General features: G+C 41.9%; 1 protein-coding gene across 4 annotated transcripts; it reads right to left on the bottom strand.

Annotated features, from left to right (window-relative positions):
- Window positions 1–3,841: 3,841 nt before the first annotated feature.
- On the bottom strand, window positions 3,842–19,238 carry LOC103716256 (E3 ubiquitin-protein ligase PRT1-like). Of its 4 annotated transcripts, XM_089929842.1 has the most exons (5): window positions 18,997–19,228; window positions 8,216–8,334; window positions 7,933–8,111; window positions 7,625–7,833; window positions 3,842–5,059 (listed from the first exon to the last, which is right to left on the bottom strand). In XM_089929842.1, the coding sequence occupies exons 3-5, from the start codon at window positions 7,992–7,994 to the stop codon at window positions 4,683–4,685; spliced, it is 648 nt and encodes a 215-aa protein (XP_089785968.1). In that variant the 5' UTR covers window positions 7,995–8,111; window positions 8,216–8,334; window positions 18,997–19,228; the 3' UTR covers window positions 3,842–4,682. The 4 variants fall into 4 exon arrangements, 3 of the variants coding, with proteins under 3 accessions (XP_089785968.1, XP_089785969.1, XP_089785967.1); XR_016400013.1 differs by lacking the exon at window positions 8,216–8,334 and having other exon boundaries at window positions 7,625–7,828; window positions 18,997–19,238; XM_089929843.1 differs by lacking the exon at window positions 8,216–8,334 and having other exon boundaries at window positions 7,933–8,063.
- Between the last annotated feature and the right edge of the window lie 1,783 nt (window positions 19,239–21,021).

Consider the following 21,021-nt stretch of genomic DNA (forward strand, 5'->3'; position numbering starts at 1 on the left):
TTTTTAATGAGCTTTCTATTGGAGCACCCACCGTTGTACGATCCCCAAGAGAGAGAGAGATGTTCATGACTTGCTTTCAACATTTAATGCTTAAAAAAAATTGCCCATGAAATGAGGCACCGTCTAATTTGAGCTTCACAGGCTTTGGTGGGCTTCACGTTGGAAATATAAGGCTTGGAGGGGTCCCATGCAACGAAGCTAAGCCGCAACTCATGGGATTTGCAATGATTTTTTTTGTTTTGTTTTTTAAACTTTAATCATGGCAGAGGGCTCACATCCTCCTAAAGTATAGATAGATAAAGATAGCCAATCTAGCAAGCATCAAAAGTTCTGGAAAAAAGTCTTCTATGTCACTGTAGTTCTTCGTGAATGATTCATCCATAATTATTCGCGGTGGGGCTTCCTTCCATCCTAGTTCTCTCTCTCTCTCTCTCTCTCGTGTGTGTGTGTGTGTGTGTGTGTGTTCTTCGTGAATGATTAATCCATAATTATTCGGTGGGGCTTCCTTCCATCCTAGTTCTCTATCTCTCTCTCTCTTGTGTGTGTGTGTGTGTGTGTGTGTGTGTGTGTGTGTGTGTGTGTGTGTGTGTGTGTGAGAGAGAGAGAGAGAGAGAGAGAGAGAGAGAGAGAGAGAGAATCTTCAGTACAAATAAGTGACATTAGATCCAAGTCTATCTTTGAACACTACATAGGCTGAACATATAGAGTGTGTGACCTATTAAGAGGTAGGGGAGTAATCATTTGAGCAACTAAAATTTTACCTGCCTTACTTCTTGTGAAGAGTGGAATCAATAGCTAGACTGTATTGCATTATCATTCCCAATAATAAGTATACAAATACAAGATCATGTAGTTATACTCGTAGAAGCATTCTGTTCTGTAGTTATAATCATAGAGCAGTCTCGGGGTATTCTATTCCGATTTTGTGGTTACAATTTTATTCATGTCCAATACTTGATGAATGGCCAGTGATGGTGAAAACTTTTGGTATGGTTGGTTGACGAGCATAGACTTCTCGCATAATTAAAGAAACATGTGTTTTGAGCCCTGTCTTCATCACCATTCACAATCTCGATGAATTTTAATGGACCTCACCTACCTTCTTCTTTTATTTTGAAAACCATGTTTACTTAATTATATAGATGCTGGGGGAAAAAATAGTTAGGTAAGGCATCGATGCCATCTACCCTTTCTCTCACGTGTGTCATGCATTTTTTACTCTGGTTTTCTCAACGGGCAATATCCATGGACACTAATCACAAAGTATCAGCCCTGCTTTTGGCTGGAAACTTGATTCTATATTACTTTATTAGCAACACTTAAAATATGGATGGTAATTCCGACATTCCTCATAGAGATTAAAATAGAGATTCTCCTATATAAACATTCCCCCCTACCATAGTCCATAGCCTACTTGTTCAAACTGCCATGACCACCATTTCTAATGAACAACATACTCCATGCTCGTTTTCTAGCAGCCAAATATTATAAGCAACCAAACTTGTATGCAATGGCCACTTCAAGAAGAATGATTTATCACCAAGATGGTAGTAAAGTTGGAACAGAGCTAAGATTTTACCGAAGTGGCCCAGTTCGAAACGCGCGGGTGTCAATTAAATGTGGGGATCAGATACCCCATCTGATCCGCTGGTATTGAGGTGGTGCTGAAGTGATGTACTCACATGTAGAAGGAGCTATCACGTTGGTGGGATTCCCCACGGATCGGAGAGGATATGAGTGTATTGTCCACTCGTATCGGACATTCTCTGGTGGAAGGGGGGCCCAGTGAGGACTGCTACGTGAGTGGGGTTTATTCTCCTCTCGCTTTGAGGGCTGTGTAGGTGGATAAATAAAAAGGTCTTTTGAGATCCATGGGGGGTGCAATTCAATTGTTAATGTTGTGAAAAAAGATTGAACATTCTTTCACATGAAAGATACTACTCCGGCCCGTATGCAACTAACTAGATTTGCATCAAATCTGGCAACATCAACATCAAAGTGCAGCTAGCAGGATGGAAGTCTAACTACAGGCAGCAAGATGGCTATGAATGCTATTTGAAAAATATAAGAAGACAATATATATAAATGAAATTCAAGTTAAATATATGGATACTGTGGATAGATTAACTCTATGTGGGGTCTACATTACTACTTGGTGAAAATGTACCAAATTATGGGAACAACTTCCCCAATTCACTCGTCAGAGAGTGCAGCAATAGCGTGCTACCTAATGTAGCTGCGAGCACTCCCAACTTTCACAATTTCCAACCACATTCCTGCAGAATATGGCCAAACGTCCATATGGATTCTTGAGAAGCACTTTCCAGTGAGCTATCAAGGATGCATGGGGTCATCTCCTACCCTGTGAAAGAAGGAGATGAAGGCCAAGTCCCTTTCAAGGGGGTCAGAGGAGGAATAGTAAGCTATCGATAGAGCCAAAAAACCATTCCTCCTCGGTCGTCCTTTCGGGGACAGTGGAATATATTATTGGGAGAGCCTTGGGGAAAGGGTTTTAGCTCAAGTTGAAAGTCTTCCGTTGTGACAGAGGCGTAGCCCATGGGTTTAGGGGTTTGAACTGAGCCCTACAATCATTGGTGCTACTCAAGTTGCCACTTGAATGAGAGGGGGGGCCTTGATTTGGTTCTTAATGCTATCTTCTTCACCATGCTTTGGATTCTCATGTATGGATAGAATATTGGGTCACTTCCAATAGCATCCTACCCAAATTCAGAAGATATTCCGGCCATATCCGCGTCACTCTCTCTCTCTCTCTCTCTTCCAGGGCTGTACCTGCACACGATTATTGCTACATCGACCATTTTGTGTCGTACGGCCAATGGAAAGAGCGTTGGCTGTGATTTTTTAGCTTGACAAATGAGAGAGGTAGAGTGGTGGGGTCGCATCTCCTGGTTCAGGACATCTTGTGCTTGGTGCGAGAGATTGCAGCTATTTTAGGGTAAAATATATTTATTGAAAGATAAATAAAATTGCAGACTGGGTTGTCTTCTATATAGCTGCTGTTCATTCTGACAAACTTTTTTGAACTTTTGAGACAGTGTCTCAACTCTCAAGAGCTTTTAGGAATATCTTATTTACTGATTTTTTTGGATTATTCACACTAGAATAATGTAAAACGTCTGCTTTAGCCAAAATAAAAAATAAAAAAATAAAAAATAAATGAAAAGTCGCTTTATTAGGTAAGGGATCTATCGAACTTGCACTAAGATAGCTGAGTTTATAATTTTGTGGTTGTGTTTGCTCCACAATGAAGTGAAAGAAAGAGGATGAAGTTTGTTGAGCAAGAATTTGACACAGTTGGCATTGGAGATTCGCGTCAACAAAGTTAATTCAAAGTCGGCTTTCCGATCTAGTAAAAGCTGGGTAGGTTTTCCTCTCATAAAAGATTCAAAAAAAAAAAATTCTGAAAGTCTGCTTGCGTCACACTCATGAATGTAAAAGCTGAAACTTTTCTGCTTTCCCCAGCTGATAGCTTTGATATTGCCCTGTCAAGTATATTAAAAAGGTGGAAATCTGTACCCTGCCCTACCAACCTCTTGAAATTTCCCTGAGGTAAAATGAAGTGGATGAGGATTTTTGATAATAGAACCAATCTTGACTAACCCAAGACAATCGGATTATAAATGGTATTTGGCCTCCAAAGTTGGGCCACCACGGCTTTTTTTTTTTTTTTTTTTTTCTGTTAAACAAAAAGGACAGGGGGGAAGAAAGGGACAAGCCCACCTCCACGTAACAGCCTCCATCCCACCAGAAAAATGTTCGATGCCAAGTTTTACTCATACTCTTCCCATCCAAGGATGAGTACGTTACACCGGGCACCACCAAAACTACCAGCGGACTAATAAGCGCTCCTAAACCTCATGTCCAAGCAGTGTCACCATATTTAATTGATGCGCAGAACGATTCGAACTTGGAACCATACGGTTAGAAGACAACACCCAGTTCCACTGAGCTACCACCTTAGTGGCGCCACCATAGGTTGGAGGAACTATTAAAGCCTAGCTCCTGCACCCCCAGGATAGTTGAAAGAGTGTGGTAGATCGAAGATTAACCAAGACTTGATTTGGGTAATCAAAAATATTGTGTAATTAATACTTGCAAGCATAAAATATATTAATAAAATATTGTGTAATTTCCTCTCCACCCCTTCCCCCTCTTCTCTGCCGATAAAGTTTAGGGGATGAGCTATTTTTGGATAAAAATATGGAATTGCATTTTGCCCAAATATGGCCGAGGACAGACTCCAATACACATGGTGGATGAGGGACAATAGGTGCAACAAAGATCTACAGATCACAATATCGATAACCAAAAATAATGATCTACATAGCTGTTTAATTTTTTTTTCATCAGATCGATTTCAAACTTCACCAAAAAGATCTGAGTAAGGCATATAGAATATTCATCATGGTACCCAAAAGTAACAGGGAAATTTTGTTTGGCAATATGTAACAATTATTCGACAATGAAAATTTGAAAAATCAAACAACTGAAATTATTATTATCATTTTTCTGATAGAAACAGCTGGAGCTCAAATTAATGAAGCAACAAACACCAAAATGCTTAACATGCCACCTGTTACCTGTTTTATGTGTGGACTCAACATCTAGCTCCTTTCTCACCAAACAGCCCTTATTATTTCTATACAACTTACCTTCTTGTCCTAATTATATTCAAGAAATTTGAACATGATGTATAACTTTCTCGTGTCAAAAATTGCCTTTTTTCTTCTATAAGTTTCCATCCTCATTTCGACTTCCTTCTGGTACATTATCATGATTCGCACGGACTTGTTGCTCATCACGAGGGAAATCAGCTTCAGAGCTTCTGCAACATCTTGCTGAGGGGCCTCTGGCAAAGCCCTGAGCATTAATATCTTACATAGCAACTTTGAGTCATCAAGTTCGAACTTGCGGTCAGGTGTATGCTGTCGATTGAATCTGCCAGGAGCTAGTACTGTAGCATGCTTCATCCAGGTAAAAGCCAATTGCCTCTTTGCAGCCTTTACATCTTGTACCTCTTTGCAATTATGGGATACATCTGAAAAGGCAATAGTAGTCAAAAATTGATGTTCAACTCCTTTGTGAAAGAACTAAGCAGTAGCATGTTATGATGCAGGGAGGTAAACATTCAACAACATCTCTAAAATAGCTCCACTCCTGTTTTTTTCTTTTTAAGAAGTTATATATATATATATATATATTGTATTTCTCATAATGGTAGAAGGTTCAGATTCATAGGAATCATCGCGAACATTCAGTTGTGTTTCCACATCTTCATAGAAGTCAATGGGACTTGGCCCAAATAGGTGGCATCAAGTTTGCATTGACCGAAATTTGAAACCAGCCTGCCCAAGCACCCAGTGGGTCTGTAAAATTTATCATGAATCCACCCAGCTAATGAGTAAGGATTAGGTTAAAATCATGATCGAAGCTAAACATAGCTATACTTCAGCCATGCTTGACCTAGTCCAAGCCTAGTCCATATTCATGCCTAATGGTACCCCTGATGAAAAATAGACCCAGACTGTCTTGCACCACAGAAACCTTCTATCCATTGATGATCATTCCATCTGTATAATATGTCCACACCAGGAGCTAACTTCAAATACTGAAAGAAACGAATCACACAACATGCAAGCAAGACTTCTTAGTAATTTAAATGAATGGAATTAAGCTACTTATTTGATTAATCTGCCACCAGCAATTGGCACTTTCCTACCTTCTTCTAGCTTACCATGGTCCACGAAGAGCTTTGCTTCTATATATGCAGGGACATCGACCATCTTGTACCCCAGCATACTGGCTTATTAAGCAGAGCGATTATATATATATATATATATATATATATATATATATATATATATATATATATATATATATTCTGGTGTAGATCAATGTCTTGTTTAGGTTGTCAAGTTCTGTTCTCATGATATATTTAAAGTTACCCAGTTCTTTGGCAAAAAAAAAAAAAAATGTTTACTCATATTTTTATAGTTGTCCATTTATTTTCTATAGCTCATGATATGATATCATCAATGCATATTGATAGCTACTACGTCAATACTGGGTAATCAATTTACCACCTGCCAAATCTTTATGACACAATCAACAAAAAACAGACTTATTCAAAATAAACACTTAAATTTCCTTCTTTCAACAACAAAAAATAGTGACCAAATGACATAGACTTCTTGATCTTATAATAAATCTCTGTGCAGGTAAGCATTTGCCAAAATATTTGCTCTCTAATCATCTTACCAGTGTGAAGTCTCATTCCAAAAAAAAGTAATTTAGATCATCACTCAAACTGAGTTAAAACTTATCGCCAAGGAAAAGGGCCTAAAAGATCAACTCTCTATTTCCTCTTTTTCCTTTCTCTCTATGCCTATCTCTAACACAAGTTTCAACTGCACATCCCTCCTCCTTTCTTGTAAAGTCAATAATCCATTATTTTTTCCATGTCGGTTCCTGTCTTTTCCATCTTATTAATCCGCATGTAATAAGCCTAAGAGCAGTAAGGACTAAGGAGGATGTTTTGGTGAAAGTTTTTATCATGTGATGCTGCTACTTTTTTGCTTCCTCTTACTTCCCACCACTAACTTTAGTAGCTGGAATCTTCTACCTAGGTTCATGTCCCCGCTTTGAAATCTTTCCAAAATCTTGAACCTGCACCCTCTTCTTAGGTGCTTCCTTACTAAAAGTATTTCGAAAGTATCCGCTTCTCTACATCAGCTCTCGAGTCTGGCAACTAAGCCATTGACTTCCGCTCCAAGACCAATCTCCTCTGCTCCTTGGACCATCGTATGTGCATCTGAAGGAAAAGTCATCCAAATAACAAGTTATTTGTCTGTGAGAAGTCAACCTTTGCATAGACACCCTCTCAATAAGCAAATCTACATCACCAACAACTTCCCTTCATCACCTATCATTCCTCGACCACTTTTTATAACGAATTCTGACCATATTTCTTTGTTCTACCACTGCACATGTTTTCAAAATGCCCTTATTTTGTGAGCCCTTGTGATATATACAATGCACTCATGCATGGCCTAGGCCTGTTACTTGTTTCCCATCTGGTTTAGAGCAGTATTTTGTTTGTTCGATGCTTTTGTTGGTGTTTTCCTCTATCGTGCTAAAGTGAACTTTGATTTAAGTTTTACACTGGAAGGTTTTCTAAAGTTCATATAACACATCAACTAAACATAAATGATGGCTAATTTATTCTTGTATTATTGCCTATCTCTTGTTTTGCTCGTTGCCTATCTAATTAATTTTTATTTTTAAGTTATGTACTGAAATTAAGTTAAAACCAGAACTTCCTAAATTGTTAAAACATTTTATTTTGAACTAAACTTCAAACCAAAGTTGTGTTTTCGAAACTTCGTCTATGCTTTATTGACACGACCAAACCTAATTCATGGTTCTTTTGCTTAAGAAATTGGTTTTAGTTCATGACCAGCAAGAGCTTATGCAAGTGGTGTAAAAGTAGTGAGACCAGGTCATGCATTTAGTATATCAGATGCCATCATGCTAATTTGTGACCAAAGTTTAAACCAAATAATGAAAGCTAGATGGATAACAATTCAAAATATAGCAAACTTACTGGATGACAGCTCCCCAGGTGTACATTGAAATTTTCTGGGCCTCACAGTTTCTCTTCTCATTACATACTCTCTAGGAAATTGTCCTTCCAAGAAATGATCCCGATCCAAGCAAATATTTGGAAATTCTCCAGGATGCATACTTTGACAAACTTGACATTTGAAAGGTTCACCAACTAAGCTAGACAGGCAAGAATCACAAAACACTGTACTGGAAGAAAAAAGAATCAAGAGTTAATTTCATTTTAAATTCAATCCAGTGGTCAAATTAACAGAAAATCTTGTGCCTAATTGTGGCTCCAGAACTCACCATGTCCACAATTGAGAACAACAGGCTGTACAGCAGTTCCCAGCAAAGAGCACACGGTACATCGTTCAGAGAAATTTGTTTGCAAATTCCATTCTCAAGCCCACTTTCTGGACAGGTAAGTCCTTTTGAATCTGTAGTTTTGCTGGCTTTAAGACTATCATTATTTTTTTCAACCTCTCCTAAGGTACCAGAATCATTATGGACAGTATGAGTCATGCTATACCAGCATAAATGAAATCAAATGATGGAAGAAAAAGCAAAAAAGCTGAGATTCTATTCCGACCAGAATGAATGTTCTGAAAGATCAAGTGATCCACAAACTGAGGTGAGTATATGTCAAGATGTCTTTCTTCCTCTAAAACAATACCATTTCAGAAAGTTAAGTACATGTGATCCATATACCTAAATGCATCATGAAAAAGCAAAGTGAAAACAATTGCAGTATTAAACCAAGGGTGAAAATTGCAAGGGATGAAAAATCCATGAAGAACTGAATAACGATTAAATGCAACCATAAAGGACTAAATTGATGACACAGGCAATAGTCAAATGCAATAATTTGGAAACAGTTACATACTCGCAAAAGGCACTAAAAAAAAAAGGCATCGAAACTAGGAAGAACAAATCTCACATAGTGTTGTAGCCTTGAAGCTTCATGTTGTATCTTATTAGTATTTGCATGGTCTAATCACCAGTTACACGATCATGCTCCTTGTACATTTGTACATATTGGGGCTGATTCCCTAATGAACATGCATGCTTTATGTTCATCTCCTCTCCCAAGTTGTTATAGTCTCAAAGCCCATACAAAATTGCCTCTGAATGATTCAGGATAGCATCTTGCATGACTGGCGAAAGAAATTATGTTTTTAAATCATTGGATCGGCAGATCTGACCATTATCTTTTTGCCCATGTTCATGTTGGAAAATTTTCACCAAAGGAGGTTATTGGAGAGTGCTAGTCACGGCCCGAACCCGGATCCGTGACACGGCCGTGCCAACTACCGCCCACAATAGCAAGAAGCCTTATATATGGGTAACAAAGTAGTCAAAGTAGTCAACTGTCATTATTTAAAATTTCCAGTGTAACTTACTAGAAGGTACAAAATACAGAGCTTCTAAACAGTTTCCCTCTTAAAGTGCTTGCTCATAAGATTTTGGCAAGATCATGGCATCTCAAAACTTGACCCCTTTCCATCTATGACACATAGGAGTTCTTTTGATCTCTTCCCAAAGAAGACTAATCTTCCAGCCTTGGATTTGAATGCCATAATTCTTTGCCCAAGAAATTAACTGTTCATGATTACTTCCACACATAAATCAAAATCGGCTTAATGCAAATAGGTTAGAGCATTAGCATGAAATACTTTTCATAATCTATAATCTTTTTTTTTTCTTCTCTTAACTTTGCCCATGATTTAATGATCAACCTTTATCCAAGAAAAACCTCAAACCCTTTCGAATAGATAGATTGACGATGTCATAGCTAGGAGTGGGGAACCAATGTTAAAGCATTCCAGGTCTAAGCACAAAAAACCATCAATCCATTAATGCTAAATTTAAGATGCCCAAAATCTCTCAGGAATTGCCAACAATAGAAAAACTCACTGGTGAAAATTATATAGCGACCTCTAGATTATCCAAAGAATCAATAATATTCTTCTCCATTAGAAAACCAACTCAAATCTTCCAATAATTCTACTTATCAATATAATTTCATCCATGGTATGCCGAACCAGCCCGTACCGGCCAGTACGAACCGGTCCGACCAGCTACCGGTACAGGTCGGTTTCGTGCCGGAGACGAAAAAGACGAAGAGAAAAAGAGAGAGCGTGGGAAAAAGAGGGAGGGAGACCACCTGTGGCCGCCATCGGAGAGCTGCGGAAGTGCATCAAAGGCCGGTGGGGGGGCGGAGCCCGCGGGGGAGCGGCAGAGGAGAAATAGGGGACACGGCCGTGGCCTCCGCCACGCCCGCTCGGGTTCCCCCGCCCCCCTACCGGCCTCCGACGCCCCTCCGCGGCTCTCTGATGGCGGCCACAGGTAGTCTCCCTCCCTCTTTTCCCTGCACTCTCTCACTCATTCTCTTCTTCCCCGGCTCCGACGGAGAAGAGCTTTCCGGTTCGTACCGTTCGATTTCGGTACAAACCGAAACCGTACCGGTTCGGTAGGCAACCGGTATGCCTATCAAACCCGGTACGGAGGACCTTGATTTCACCATTAGATCTTATCAAAAGAATAAGGTCCGATACCTCTGGATTTGATTCTTTTAGTAGATGGTCTAAATCAAACTTTTTTCTTATACATGAAAATCAACGTCTTAATTCTGAATAAGAATATCAAGTTTCTTTGTCAAAATATCAATTGCTCTTGATTAACCGATCTATCACAAGATTAGATCATAAACAACTCTAATCCACCCTTGATAGATATTCATCAAAGTTGATTGACAACCTCAATTTCTTTCAATCAGATAGAGGATTGATGTTAATTAAAGAAATTCAAGCTCCAAATTTAGGAGAAAGGAGGTCTATACCAACATATTCTAGATCCAAGATCAAAGTCGATGATCTATTAATTCTAGTCAAAAGATGCTAAGAATTTCTTAGCACGACATAAAATTGGAGAACCTAAGATAGCACAGCGACATCCAAAAATCAGAACATTCTCCTTTTATTTATCAAAAAAAAAAAATCCTACTTACCATCAAAATAATTAACTTCAAACTAGAAGTATTATCCACAGTACCCAATATCAAATTAAACTTCCAAAATCACATATATACTAATACACAAATAATCACAATGTACTTTAATATTCCATGGCTAGTACTCCACTTAATATCAGTCAAAATCTATTTTAATCATAACCCAAAATACAAATTACTCTATCGAGAAATCTTCAAAATAGCTTATTCTCATTTTAGGCATGGCGTGCTAGCATTCTGATTTCCGCATTTCAAAATTCTAATAAAATAACACCAATTTATCACTAACAAAAGTAAATAAAGATATTTGTCTCCTTGCCTAATTTCTATCCATCTCGCCAACTTTCCGACAAATCTTAACGATCCTACCACTTAAGATATAATACCTCTATCTTTATCATAATCTCTTAGAGGTCTTAAATCTGAGCTCTCATACACTTCTATCACAGTCCCTATATGTTTTAAACCAATGCTCTGACTCCAATTTTGTCACAATTTCCAATGATCTTAAACATCCAAACTTTGATGCCACTTATATCACAGTCCTTAGTAGTCTTAAATCTTAAACTCTGATATCATACCTGTCACAATCATGTCCCTAGAATGGTTTTGTATTAGCCCTAACTTCTTTCTTTTTGTTGCTCATTGTCTCCTATCAAAATATTTGTATTAAGCAATTTTCGTGATTGACCGATGATACAACTAATAAAATCTTTTCTTTCTTTCCAATTATGTGGAATCTCACTGAATGAGACTTAACTACCCATTCCCTTATTAAAACTTAAAATTTTTACTCATGATTAACCTATTGCTCTGATCCGACCCGGATCCGTGACACGGCCGTGCTATTGCCGACTACCGCCCACAATAGCACGAGGGTAACAAGGTAGTCAAAGTAGTCAACTGTCGTATATTTAAAATTTTCAGTGTAACTTACTGGAAGGTACAAAATACAGAGCTTCTAAACAGTTTATGTACATGAAAGTATAATTACCCCTAAAAGATAGAAATCCTGATACAAAAAGTGTTTCTCTTGCTGCTATCACTGGCGGTGATCTGGAAGAAAAAAAAACATAAATGAACGGATATGAGCTACACGGCTCAGTAAGTAATCATGCATAATCTTACCGAATCAATTATAATGCTAAACATGTTCAAATAGGGTTTGAGAAGCTAATATGTGCATCGATTAACAACTTATCATAATAAAAGATTCATATTATGACGGTAAATCGGTGTTTGTGTCAACAAGTATTTTCATGAAAATATACAACGTAAAACCGTAACCACGACGCCGGGCCTTTACACTCTCAGACTTATAGCTACAGCCGTACTTAACTCCCACGGCAGGGATCGTAAGCCAGTTATTCTCCCTCTCCCACTGGCAGGGTCCCATACGCTCAATTATTCTTACCCACTGGCGGGGGGCATCCATAGCATCTGAAAGCCCATAAGTAGTACTTTTCACAAATAATACATTTAAGTAGAATGAAAGCTCATCAATACCAGTTTAACAACTGATCTTATGTTCAGTGTACTATAACATCATAATCATCTCACACATAATTCAAAATGCATGAATAACACTTTGGAAATCTTCATAAAACATGATACATAAATGATCCATAACGTAATAAGATTAAGGCAGGCTACTTACTTTTTCACAAATCATATACACCATTCAAATTGCATGAATCATACTTGTTCATCTTATAAAACGTGATACATAATCTATAATAAGATTAAGACAGATTATTTACACTTTATAATTTATCTAAGAAAGCGTATACATGATCCATAATAAGATTAAGATAAATTACTTACATACATGATCCATAATAAGATTAAAGCAAGTTACTTACCGAAATTCGCTTTCCAATTTCTTACGTCCGGGTGACAAATCTTTGATCACCTAAATTAATAACATAGGGGTCACATTATTTCCTATTTATTTCATAAGTTTATCATAACATGAATTCACTGGTCTGGATCCCATCGAAGGATCTGGCCCGAGTCCAATTTATCCAATTTGGAGCCCTTGGGCTTGATTTAGAACCAAATTGGGTTCACGTAGGTCAATTGGGCTTTTAATTAAAGGATTGGGCTCGAGTCAGAGTCAGTCTGAGGCCAATTTGGCCTTTAATCGGTTGAATTGGGCTTGAAATGGGCCTTATTTGAAATCAATTAGGTCTGCTATGGCCAATTTAACTTAATTAGGTTCGTACCCAGCTCAATTGGGCTCGGGTTTAGCCCAATTCATTCAATTGGGTCCGCTCAGACTTAGCTCAATTCAATTAGGCTCGGACCCGACTCAATTGGGTTTGGATTTAATCCAATTTACCTCAGACTTAGCTCAGTTCAATTAGGCTCGGATCCGACATCATTTGGGCTTGGATTTAGCCCGATTTATTAAATAGGGTTCGGGTTTAGGTCTAATTGGGTTCACCAAATCATTTCCTTTTTATTTGGGCCTAACAGGTTTCGAACCCGAACCCAGATCCGACCCGTTAGGCCGGCCCATTTAAACGGCCCTTCTCCGGCCTTCCAGAGGCTTCCGCCTCTTCCACTCCCGCTCCCCTTCTCTCTTCCGATCTCTCTCCCTTCCTCCTTCGTCTTCAACCCTAGCCCCTTCATCTCCCTTCTTCCTCCGACCAAAACCTCCGGCCTGCTCCCTTCTTTCTCCCTCCTTTCCCCCCACCTCTTCTTCTCCCTCTCGCCGTGCCACCGTGGGGTGAGCCTCCTCCGGGAGATGCTCCCTCCTCGAAGCAGGAGCAGGGGAAGGGTAGGGGCCCCTACACCTCCGAAGTGGCGCGGAAGAGTTGAACAGGGTCCCCACAGGTGGGCCGAGACCTAGGGAGCTCCCTTGAGGAGGCCGACACCTCCTCAGCCTGCATTCGCTCCGGCGACTGCGGCCGAGGGGATGCCCCTCTCAGGGTCGGAGAAATGGGGGTAGGGAGGGGCTAAGACCCCTCTGAGGTGGTGCCGGAGGGAGGCTTGGTCTTCGAGAGCCTCCCTCTCCCGCTCCAGTCACGGCGGAGGAGGACCACCGGCCGAGGATGAAGCCTCAAGAGTCCGGGTAAGTATTTTTGTTATTTATTTTCTTCTTTCTTCCCCTTCTTTTCTTTTTTTTCGTCTCCTCCCTCTCTGATGGCGCCACCACCTCCTCATCGGGAAGAGGTGGGGCATCGGCCGGAGGGCTGGCAACCCGGCGGCCGCGCCTGGTGCCCTAGGGCATCCGCGGCCGAGCCCGTGGTGCCCTAGGCGCTTGCAAGCCGAGCTCAGTTAGGCTCGGCCCGGATGGCTGCTGGTTGGGCTCAGCCCAGTTCCGTTATTGGGCCTGGCTCGGCCTTGGGTCGTACTCAGGCTGGCCCGCGGCCTGTCCTTATGCGTGGGTCTAGCCCGGGGTGGAATCCGTGGGCCATTTTACTCTTCTTCCATCTCCTCTGTGCCAGAGTCTTCTTCCCTCTATTTCACTGTTGAAACAAAGGGAAGAAACATTCCATAAAGAAACTCTCCCTTTTTATTTTGTTTAAACCTATTTACTTAAGTAAATCAGGTCTTACCTTTCTCCGGGTTAGCTGCAACTGAGCAGTACACCCTTCAAGAAATCCCTCCTTCCTCTCCTAGGGCTTCAGAGGTTCAGCTCCTTCAACCTCCGGCTCCAGGGTTCGGTTTCTTTGGTACAGTACTCCAGAGGACTAAGGAATAAGAGGGTATAGTAAATTCTAAGTTAAAAAACTAAGAGTTTAAATAAACTCTGCTTAGGAGGTGACCCTTGGAGAGGTGGCACCCTCTCCTTCCCCCTTGCTCCGGAAGCCTACAGCTGCCCTTTTCCTCAGGCTAGCTATGCTTGTCCTTTCAACTTGGGTGAGAGGTGGCGGACTCTCATTTTGCATGGATGAGGGCCCAACAGCTGGCCTTCCCTCCTACTGGCCAGCTGGGGCCCGTCACTTCAGCCCTCAGGCATGAGGTAGCAGCCCTCCATGGGCTGCCATCCATAGGCCCAATACGGTCCATTAACGACCTGGCCCAAATATCCTTAAACTGGGCCTCAAAAGTATTGGGCCTAGTTAGTATTGGGTTCGGACATTACATTCTTCTCCATGGCAGCGAAATCTTGGATTAGGAAAATGGAAAAGATGTTTTAAGCACTTCAGTTTTCCGAAGAAGTGAAGGTTAGATTGGCTATCCCCATGTTAAAGGAAAATGCCGAATTTTGGTGGTCAGCTATGGAGATGCCATATGCCGTCAACGGAATGACCTGGAGGAACTTCAAAAGGTTATTCTATACTCAGTACTTCCTGGACTCTGTCAGGCAGACGAAGCAAAATGAGTTTTTAGCGCTAACCTAGTCCGACCATATGACTGTTTTGGAATACGCTAATAAGTTTTATGAGCTGGGCCGATTCTGTCCCCAGTTTATGAATGATGAAAGAAGCAAGGCCAACCATTTTGAGCAAGGGTTAAGGTATGGGATTAGGTCACGGACATCCTCCCACATGTTTACCAGCTATAAGAATGTGTTAGACCGAGCCTTGAAAGTAGAGGCTGAATTAAGAAGGTCTAACAGAGAAAGTACTGACCTAAAGAAACCCAAGTCAGATGGAGGCCAGAGTAGTAGGCCGAGAAGCTTCAAAGGGCCCATGATTCAGAGGAGGTAGACCGGGGCTTGCCCTTATTGTAGCAGATCCCATTACAAGCCCTGTTTGAAGAAAGCTGGGGCATATTTCAATTGTGGGTAGGTGGGACATATGGCACGTGATTGCCCGAGCCATAGAAGGAATGAGCCCAGACCTTTCGTGCCTGGGAACTAGAGGCCACGGAATGACTCTCGAGTTTTCGCACTGACCCGCCAAGACGCCAATGCTAGCGACCGAGTGGTGACAGGTACACTATCAATCAATTCGGTTAATGCTTCTATTTTGTTTGATTATGGCTCTACACATTTCTTTATTTCAGTTGGTTTTTTTCTTTCTTTCTAGACAATTACACTGCATACCTAAGAGTTGAGGTATGATTAATTTCGAGGACGAAATTTATTTAAGGGAGGAAGAATGTAATGTCCAGGCCCAATACTAACTGGGCCCAATACTTTGGGGCCCAGTTTAAGAGTATTTGGGCCAGGTCGTTAATGGGCCGTATTGGGCCTATGGATGGCAGCCCATAGAGGGCTGCCACCTCATTCCTGAGGGCTGAAGTGACGGCCCCAGCTGGCCAGTAGGGGGGAAGGCCAGCTGTTGGGTTCTCATCCATGCAAAATGAGAGTCCGCCACCACTCACCCAAGTTGAAAGGACAAGCACAGCTGGCCTGAGGAAAAGGGCAGCTGTAGGCTTCCGGAGCAAGGGGAAGGAGAGGGTGCCACCTCTCTAAGGGTCACCTCCTAAGCAGAGTTTATTTAAACTCTTAGTTTCTTAACTTAGAATTTACTATACCCTCTTATTCCTTAGCCCTCTAGAGTACTATACCAGAGAAGCCGAACCCTGGAGCCGAAGGTTGGAGCTGAACCTCTGAAGCCCTAGGAGAGGAAGGAGGGATTTCTTGAAGGGTGTACTGCTCAGTTGCAGCTAACTCGGAGAAAGGTAAGACCTGATTTACTTAAGTAAATAGGTTTAAACAAAATAAAAAGGAAGAAAGTTTTTTTGTGGAATGTTTCTCCCCTCTGTTTCAACAGTGAAACAGAGGGAAGAACACTCTGGCACAGAGGAGATGGAAGAAAAGTAAAACGGGCGATGAGTTCCACCCCGGGCCAGACCCACGCACAAGGACAGGCCGCGGGCCAGCCTGAGTATGACCCAGGGTCGGGCCCAATAACGGAACTGGGCCAAGCCCAACCACGGCCGAGCGCGGGCTCGGCTTGCAAGAGCCTAGGGCACCGCGTGCTCAGCCGCGGATGCCCTAGGGCACCAGGCGCGGCCGCCGGGCTGCCAGCCCTCCGGCCGATGCCCCACCTCTTTCCGATGAGGAGGTGGTGGCGCCATCACAGAGGGAGAAGGAGAAAAAAGAAAAGAAAAAGGGGAAGAAAGAAGAAAATAAATAACAAAAATACTTACCCAGACCCTTGAGGCTTCATCCTCAGTCGGTGGTCCTCCTCCGCTGTGATCGGAGTGGGAGAGGGAGGCTCCCGGAGACCAAGCCTCCCTCTGGCACCACCTCGGAGGGGGCTTAGCCCCTCCCTACCCCCATTGCTCCGACCCTGAGAAGGGCATTCCCTCGGCCACAGTCGCCGGAGCGGCTGCAGGCCGAGGAGGTGTCGGCCTCCTCAAGGGAGCTCTCTGGGTCTCGGCCCCACTTGTGGGGACACTGTTCAACTCTTTCGGCGCCACTTCGAAGGAGGTGTAGGGTCCCCTACCCTTCCCCTGCTGCCGCTCCGAGGAGGGAGCATCTCCCGGAGGAGGCTCACCCCACAGTGGCACGGTGAGAGGGAGAAGAGGAGGTGGGGGGAAGTAGATAGAAAGGAAGGAGGGAGAAAGAAGGGAGCAGGCCGGAGGTTTTGGTCGGAGGAAGAAGGGAGATGAAAGGGCTAGGGTTTTGGTGAAGACGAAGGAGGAAGGGAGAGAGATCGAAAGAGAGAAGGGGAGCGGGAGTGGAAGAGGCGGAAGCCTCTGGAAGGTCGAAGAAGGGCCGTTTAAACGGGTCCGGCCTAACGGGTCAGATCCGAGTTCGGGTCCGAAACCTGTTAGGCCCAAATAAAAAGAAAATGGTTTGGTGAACCCAATTAGACCTAAACCCGAACCCAATTTAATAAATCGGGCTAAATCCAAGCCCAAATGATGTCGGGTCCGAGCCTAATTGAACTGAGCTAAGTCTGAGCGGGTAAATTGGATTAAATCCAAACCCAATTGAGTCGGATCCGAGCCTAATTGAAGAGCTAAGTCTAAGCAGACCCAATTGAATGAATTGGGCTAAACCTGAGCCCAATTGAGCTGGGTACAAACCTAATTAAGTTAAATTGGCCATAGCATACCTAATTGATTTCAAATAAGGCCCATTTCAAGCCCAATTCAATCGATTAAAGGCCAAATTGGCCTCAGGCTTACTCTGACTCGAGCCCAATCCTTTAATTAAAAGCCCAATTGACCTACGTGAACCCAATTTGGTTCTAAATCAAGCCAAAGGGCTCCAAATTGGGTAAATTGGACTCGGGCCAGATCCTTAGATGGGATCTAGGCCAGTGAATTCATGTTATGATAAACTTATAAAATAAATAGCGAATAATGTAATCCCTATGTTATTAATTTAGGTGATCAAAGATTTATCACCTGGACGTAAAAAATTGGAAAGCGAATTTCGGTAAGTAACTTGCTTTAATCTTATTATGGATCATGTACATAAGTAACTTGTCTTAATCTTATTATGGATTATGTATACGCTTTCTTACATAAATTATAAAGTGTAAGTAACCTGTCTTGATCTTATTATAAATCATGTATCACATTTTATAAGATGAACAAGTATTATTCATGCAATTTGAATGGTGTATATGATTTATGAAAAAAGTAAGTAGCCTGCCTTAATCTTATTACGTTATGGATCATGTATGTATCATATTTTATGAAGATTTCCAAAGTGTTATTCATGCATTTTGAATTATGTATGAGATGTATTATGAGACGTCCTGCACATTCTGATCTTTTGGTTCCCCGTCCCCCCTCCCTTCAGATGTGCTGCCATGGATGGATGAGACGTCCTGGTCACTTGTTCAAGGCGTATAAACATTTTCCACTAGTAACCTATTACCCACCATGTATTTGGAGAATCAAGATACAGGATGGGAACATCCATGTAGCTGAATTATGATTTAATAACATAGGGTGCAAAATCGTACAAAGGTCTCGAAAATATTTGCACCTTCATGCTCACGGATTTAGACCTTGCTTACCCAAGAAAGACTGAAGAAAAAGAGAATTGAATAAATCTCCTTTAGCACTTGGCGACGAAAAGCCATTGCATTACAATGTCACCAGAAATATAGGTGTATCGTGATCTAATGACCTTGTGGTTCCAAATAATCCTTTATCAATAGCTTAGCAATTAAGAATTGGTCGAAAAAACCAAGAAACTTTTGATGTTAACATGTTTCATCTCGAGGAACGCATGGGGTTCGGGCATTCCTTCATCAATAACACGGAAAGCAATCCACCAAGGCAATATTCAATTCTTGGGACTGATTTTAGAGACAAAATCCAAAACCCTAGCTGTGGTCATCACACGCAGCTGGCACAAGTATTGATTCGGCATAACATTTACCATAAAACGCACTAAATTTAAGAGGGAGAAAGCGAATTCGAAATAACAGGAGAAAAAGGAGAAGAAATTAGGGGATCGAGGAAGAAAAAGAAGAAGGGAGATGGGAATTTACAGGCAGACGCAGCGCTGGAAGGAGGAATTGGAAAAGTCGTCAATGATGGTTCCGTCTCCCGCCGAGCTCGCGGTGGGCGAAGATGTGTTCCTGGCTTCTCCTTCCTCGTCGCCGGCCATTCTTCGAGGGCCAGCCAAGCCTTCGCATAGCCACGGCAAGGGAGAAATATAAAGAAATCCAGGGCGGTTCCACGGGAACAATTAGAAATTTAGGACCAACATCGGCTCAACCCACGGTAAACGTGATACCGAGCATTATGCTTAAAGTGATAAATAGTACATGAGATTTAAACGAGGATTCGATTGGGGTGGTTCTATATACACCCCCCCTATTGCTAAGGACACCCCACAAAAACCAAAAAAGAAAATACCCAAACTAACCTTTAGTGTAATTACCATATTGCCCTTGAAATTTTCTCAGTACACCCCCCTTCCTCCTCCTCCGTTTCGTTTTGAAAAGAAAAAAAAAAAAACACCCCTCAAACCCCCCTTAAACCCCTCGATCCATTTACATCGTTTAGGCGATCTTTGAAGGAGATTTAAGCCCCATTCGAAGCATGGACAAGCAACTAGTGATTTGGGACGAAGAATCAGCCGCAAAGGTACGTGTTCCACCTTGTTTCGAAATTTTTTTTTTTCACGGTTCGTGCTCCGTTCGGCACTGGATCGCCGAACAAAAGGCTTCTGTTCGGCTGAACAGTGCCGAACAGAAGCCTTCTGTTCGGCAACCCTCAACCGAACTCTTCTGTTCGGCTGCACAGTGCCGAACAGAAGGCTTCTGTCCGGCACTGTGCAGCCGAACAGAAGGGTTCTGTCCGGCTCTGTGCAGCCGAACAGAATGCCGGCGACGAGAGGGAGAAGGGGGAACGGGGGGGTTTTGGGCGTTGGCGAGGTGCTTTGGGCGGAACAGTTCAAAGGGAGACGGAGGGGGTTTGGCCGCCGGCGAGGTGCTTGAGGCGAGGTTTTTTGGGCGGAAGGGAGAAGCCGGCGGGTGTTTTGGAGGGGAAGAGCGGGGTGGGGGGGGTTTGGGGGTGTAGAGAGCAATTTAGGTGAGGGGGTGGGGAGGGTGGGGGGTAATTTAGGAATTTTTAATTTTTTAGGGGTGGCCTTAGCAAATGGGGGGGGGTGTAGAGAGTATTTAATTTTTTTTTAATTTTTGGGGGGTGTCCTGAGCAATAGGGGGGGTGTATATAGAACCACCCATTCGATTGTTGGAAAAGAGAGAAGAAAATCTCCGAAAGCAGCGTTTGATACTCGCGGAATTAAAAATCTCGGCCCAAAATATACAAAATGCGCCTCGTAAGGATTAATAGTTGCGATTACATGCAGCTCAAAATTGTTGCCAATTTGATACCACTGAAATATGCATCCCAATTTTTATAGTTCCTACTTGTAAAAGGTCTCCCATCCGCAGACTATTAAAAGAATGTGGCTACCAACGGTGCCACGGACTGGATTGCCTCCTTTTCAGCTTATCACACTAGTGATTTTGTCTAGACCAACTACGGGTCCGCGCCGGAGCCACTATGAGATCTTCTGTTTTCTAATTTTGTTGGTTGTGATTATACTCGTCATGTATAAACCGCTTTTGTACCAAAAAAAAAAGGTTAATCAGATGACTTCATTTACTGCATAAAAAAATAAAAAAAAGGATATAGAATAATTAAGTAGAGACCACGAGCCTTTTTGGATGATTGACCGGTACAACCATCAAAATCATAGGATTACAAGCTAGACTAGATATATATTCATAAGTACCAAAAATAGCTTTGAAGTAGGCTCCACCAAATCCTACAATGAGAGGCGCTTAATTATTTTATGAATAGTGATAATCATTTTCTGTCACATCTCTCCTTCAATTTTGAAATTCTGACTTCTCTATTTTTTTTTTTTGCATCAGTATCCTTGGTGCCTTCTCTTCTCCCAACCCCTAAATATAGTCAAAAATTTAATATATAATCATCGTTAATAACAATGAAAAGGATAATTGATAAATTTAATCATCCTCCAACCAATTCACTTTATT

This window comes from Phoenix dactylifera, chromosome 3, assembly GCF_051530095.1.
Source record: "Phoenix dactylifera cultivar Ajwa chromosome 3, Ajwa_hap1_PhDact_Kaust_v1.1, whole genome shotgun sequence".
NCBI lineage: Eukaryota > Viridiplantae > Streptophyta > Magnoliopsida > Arecales > Arecaceae > Phoenix > Phoenix dactylifera.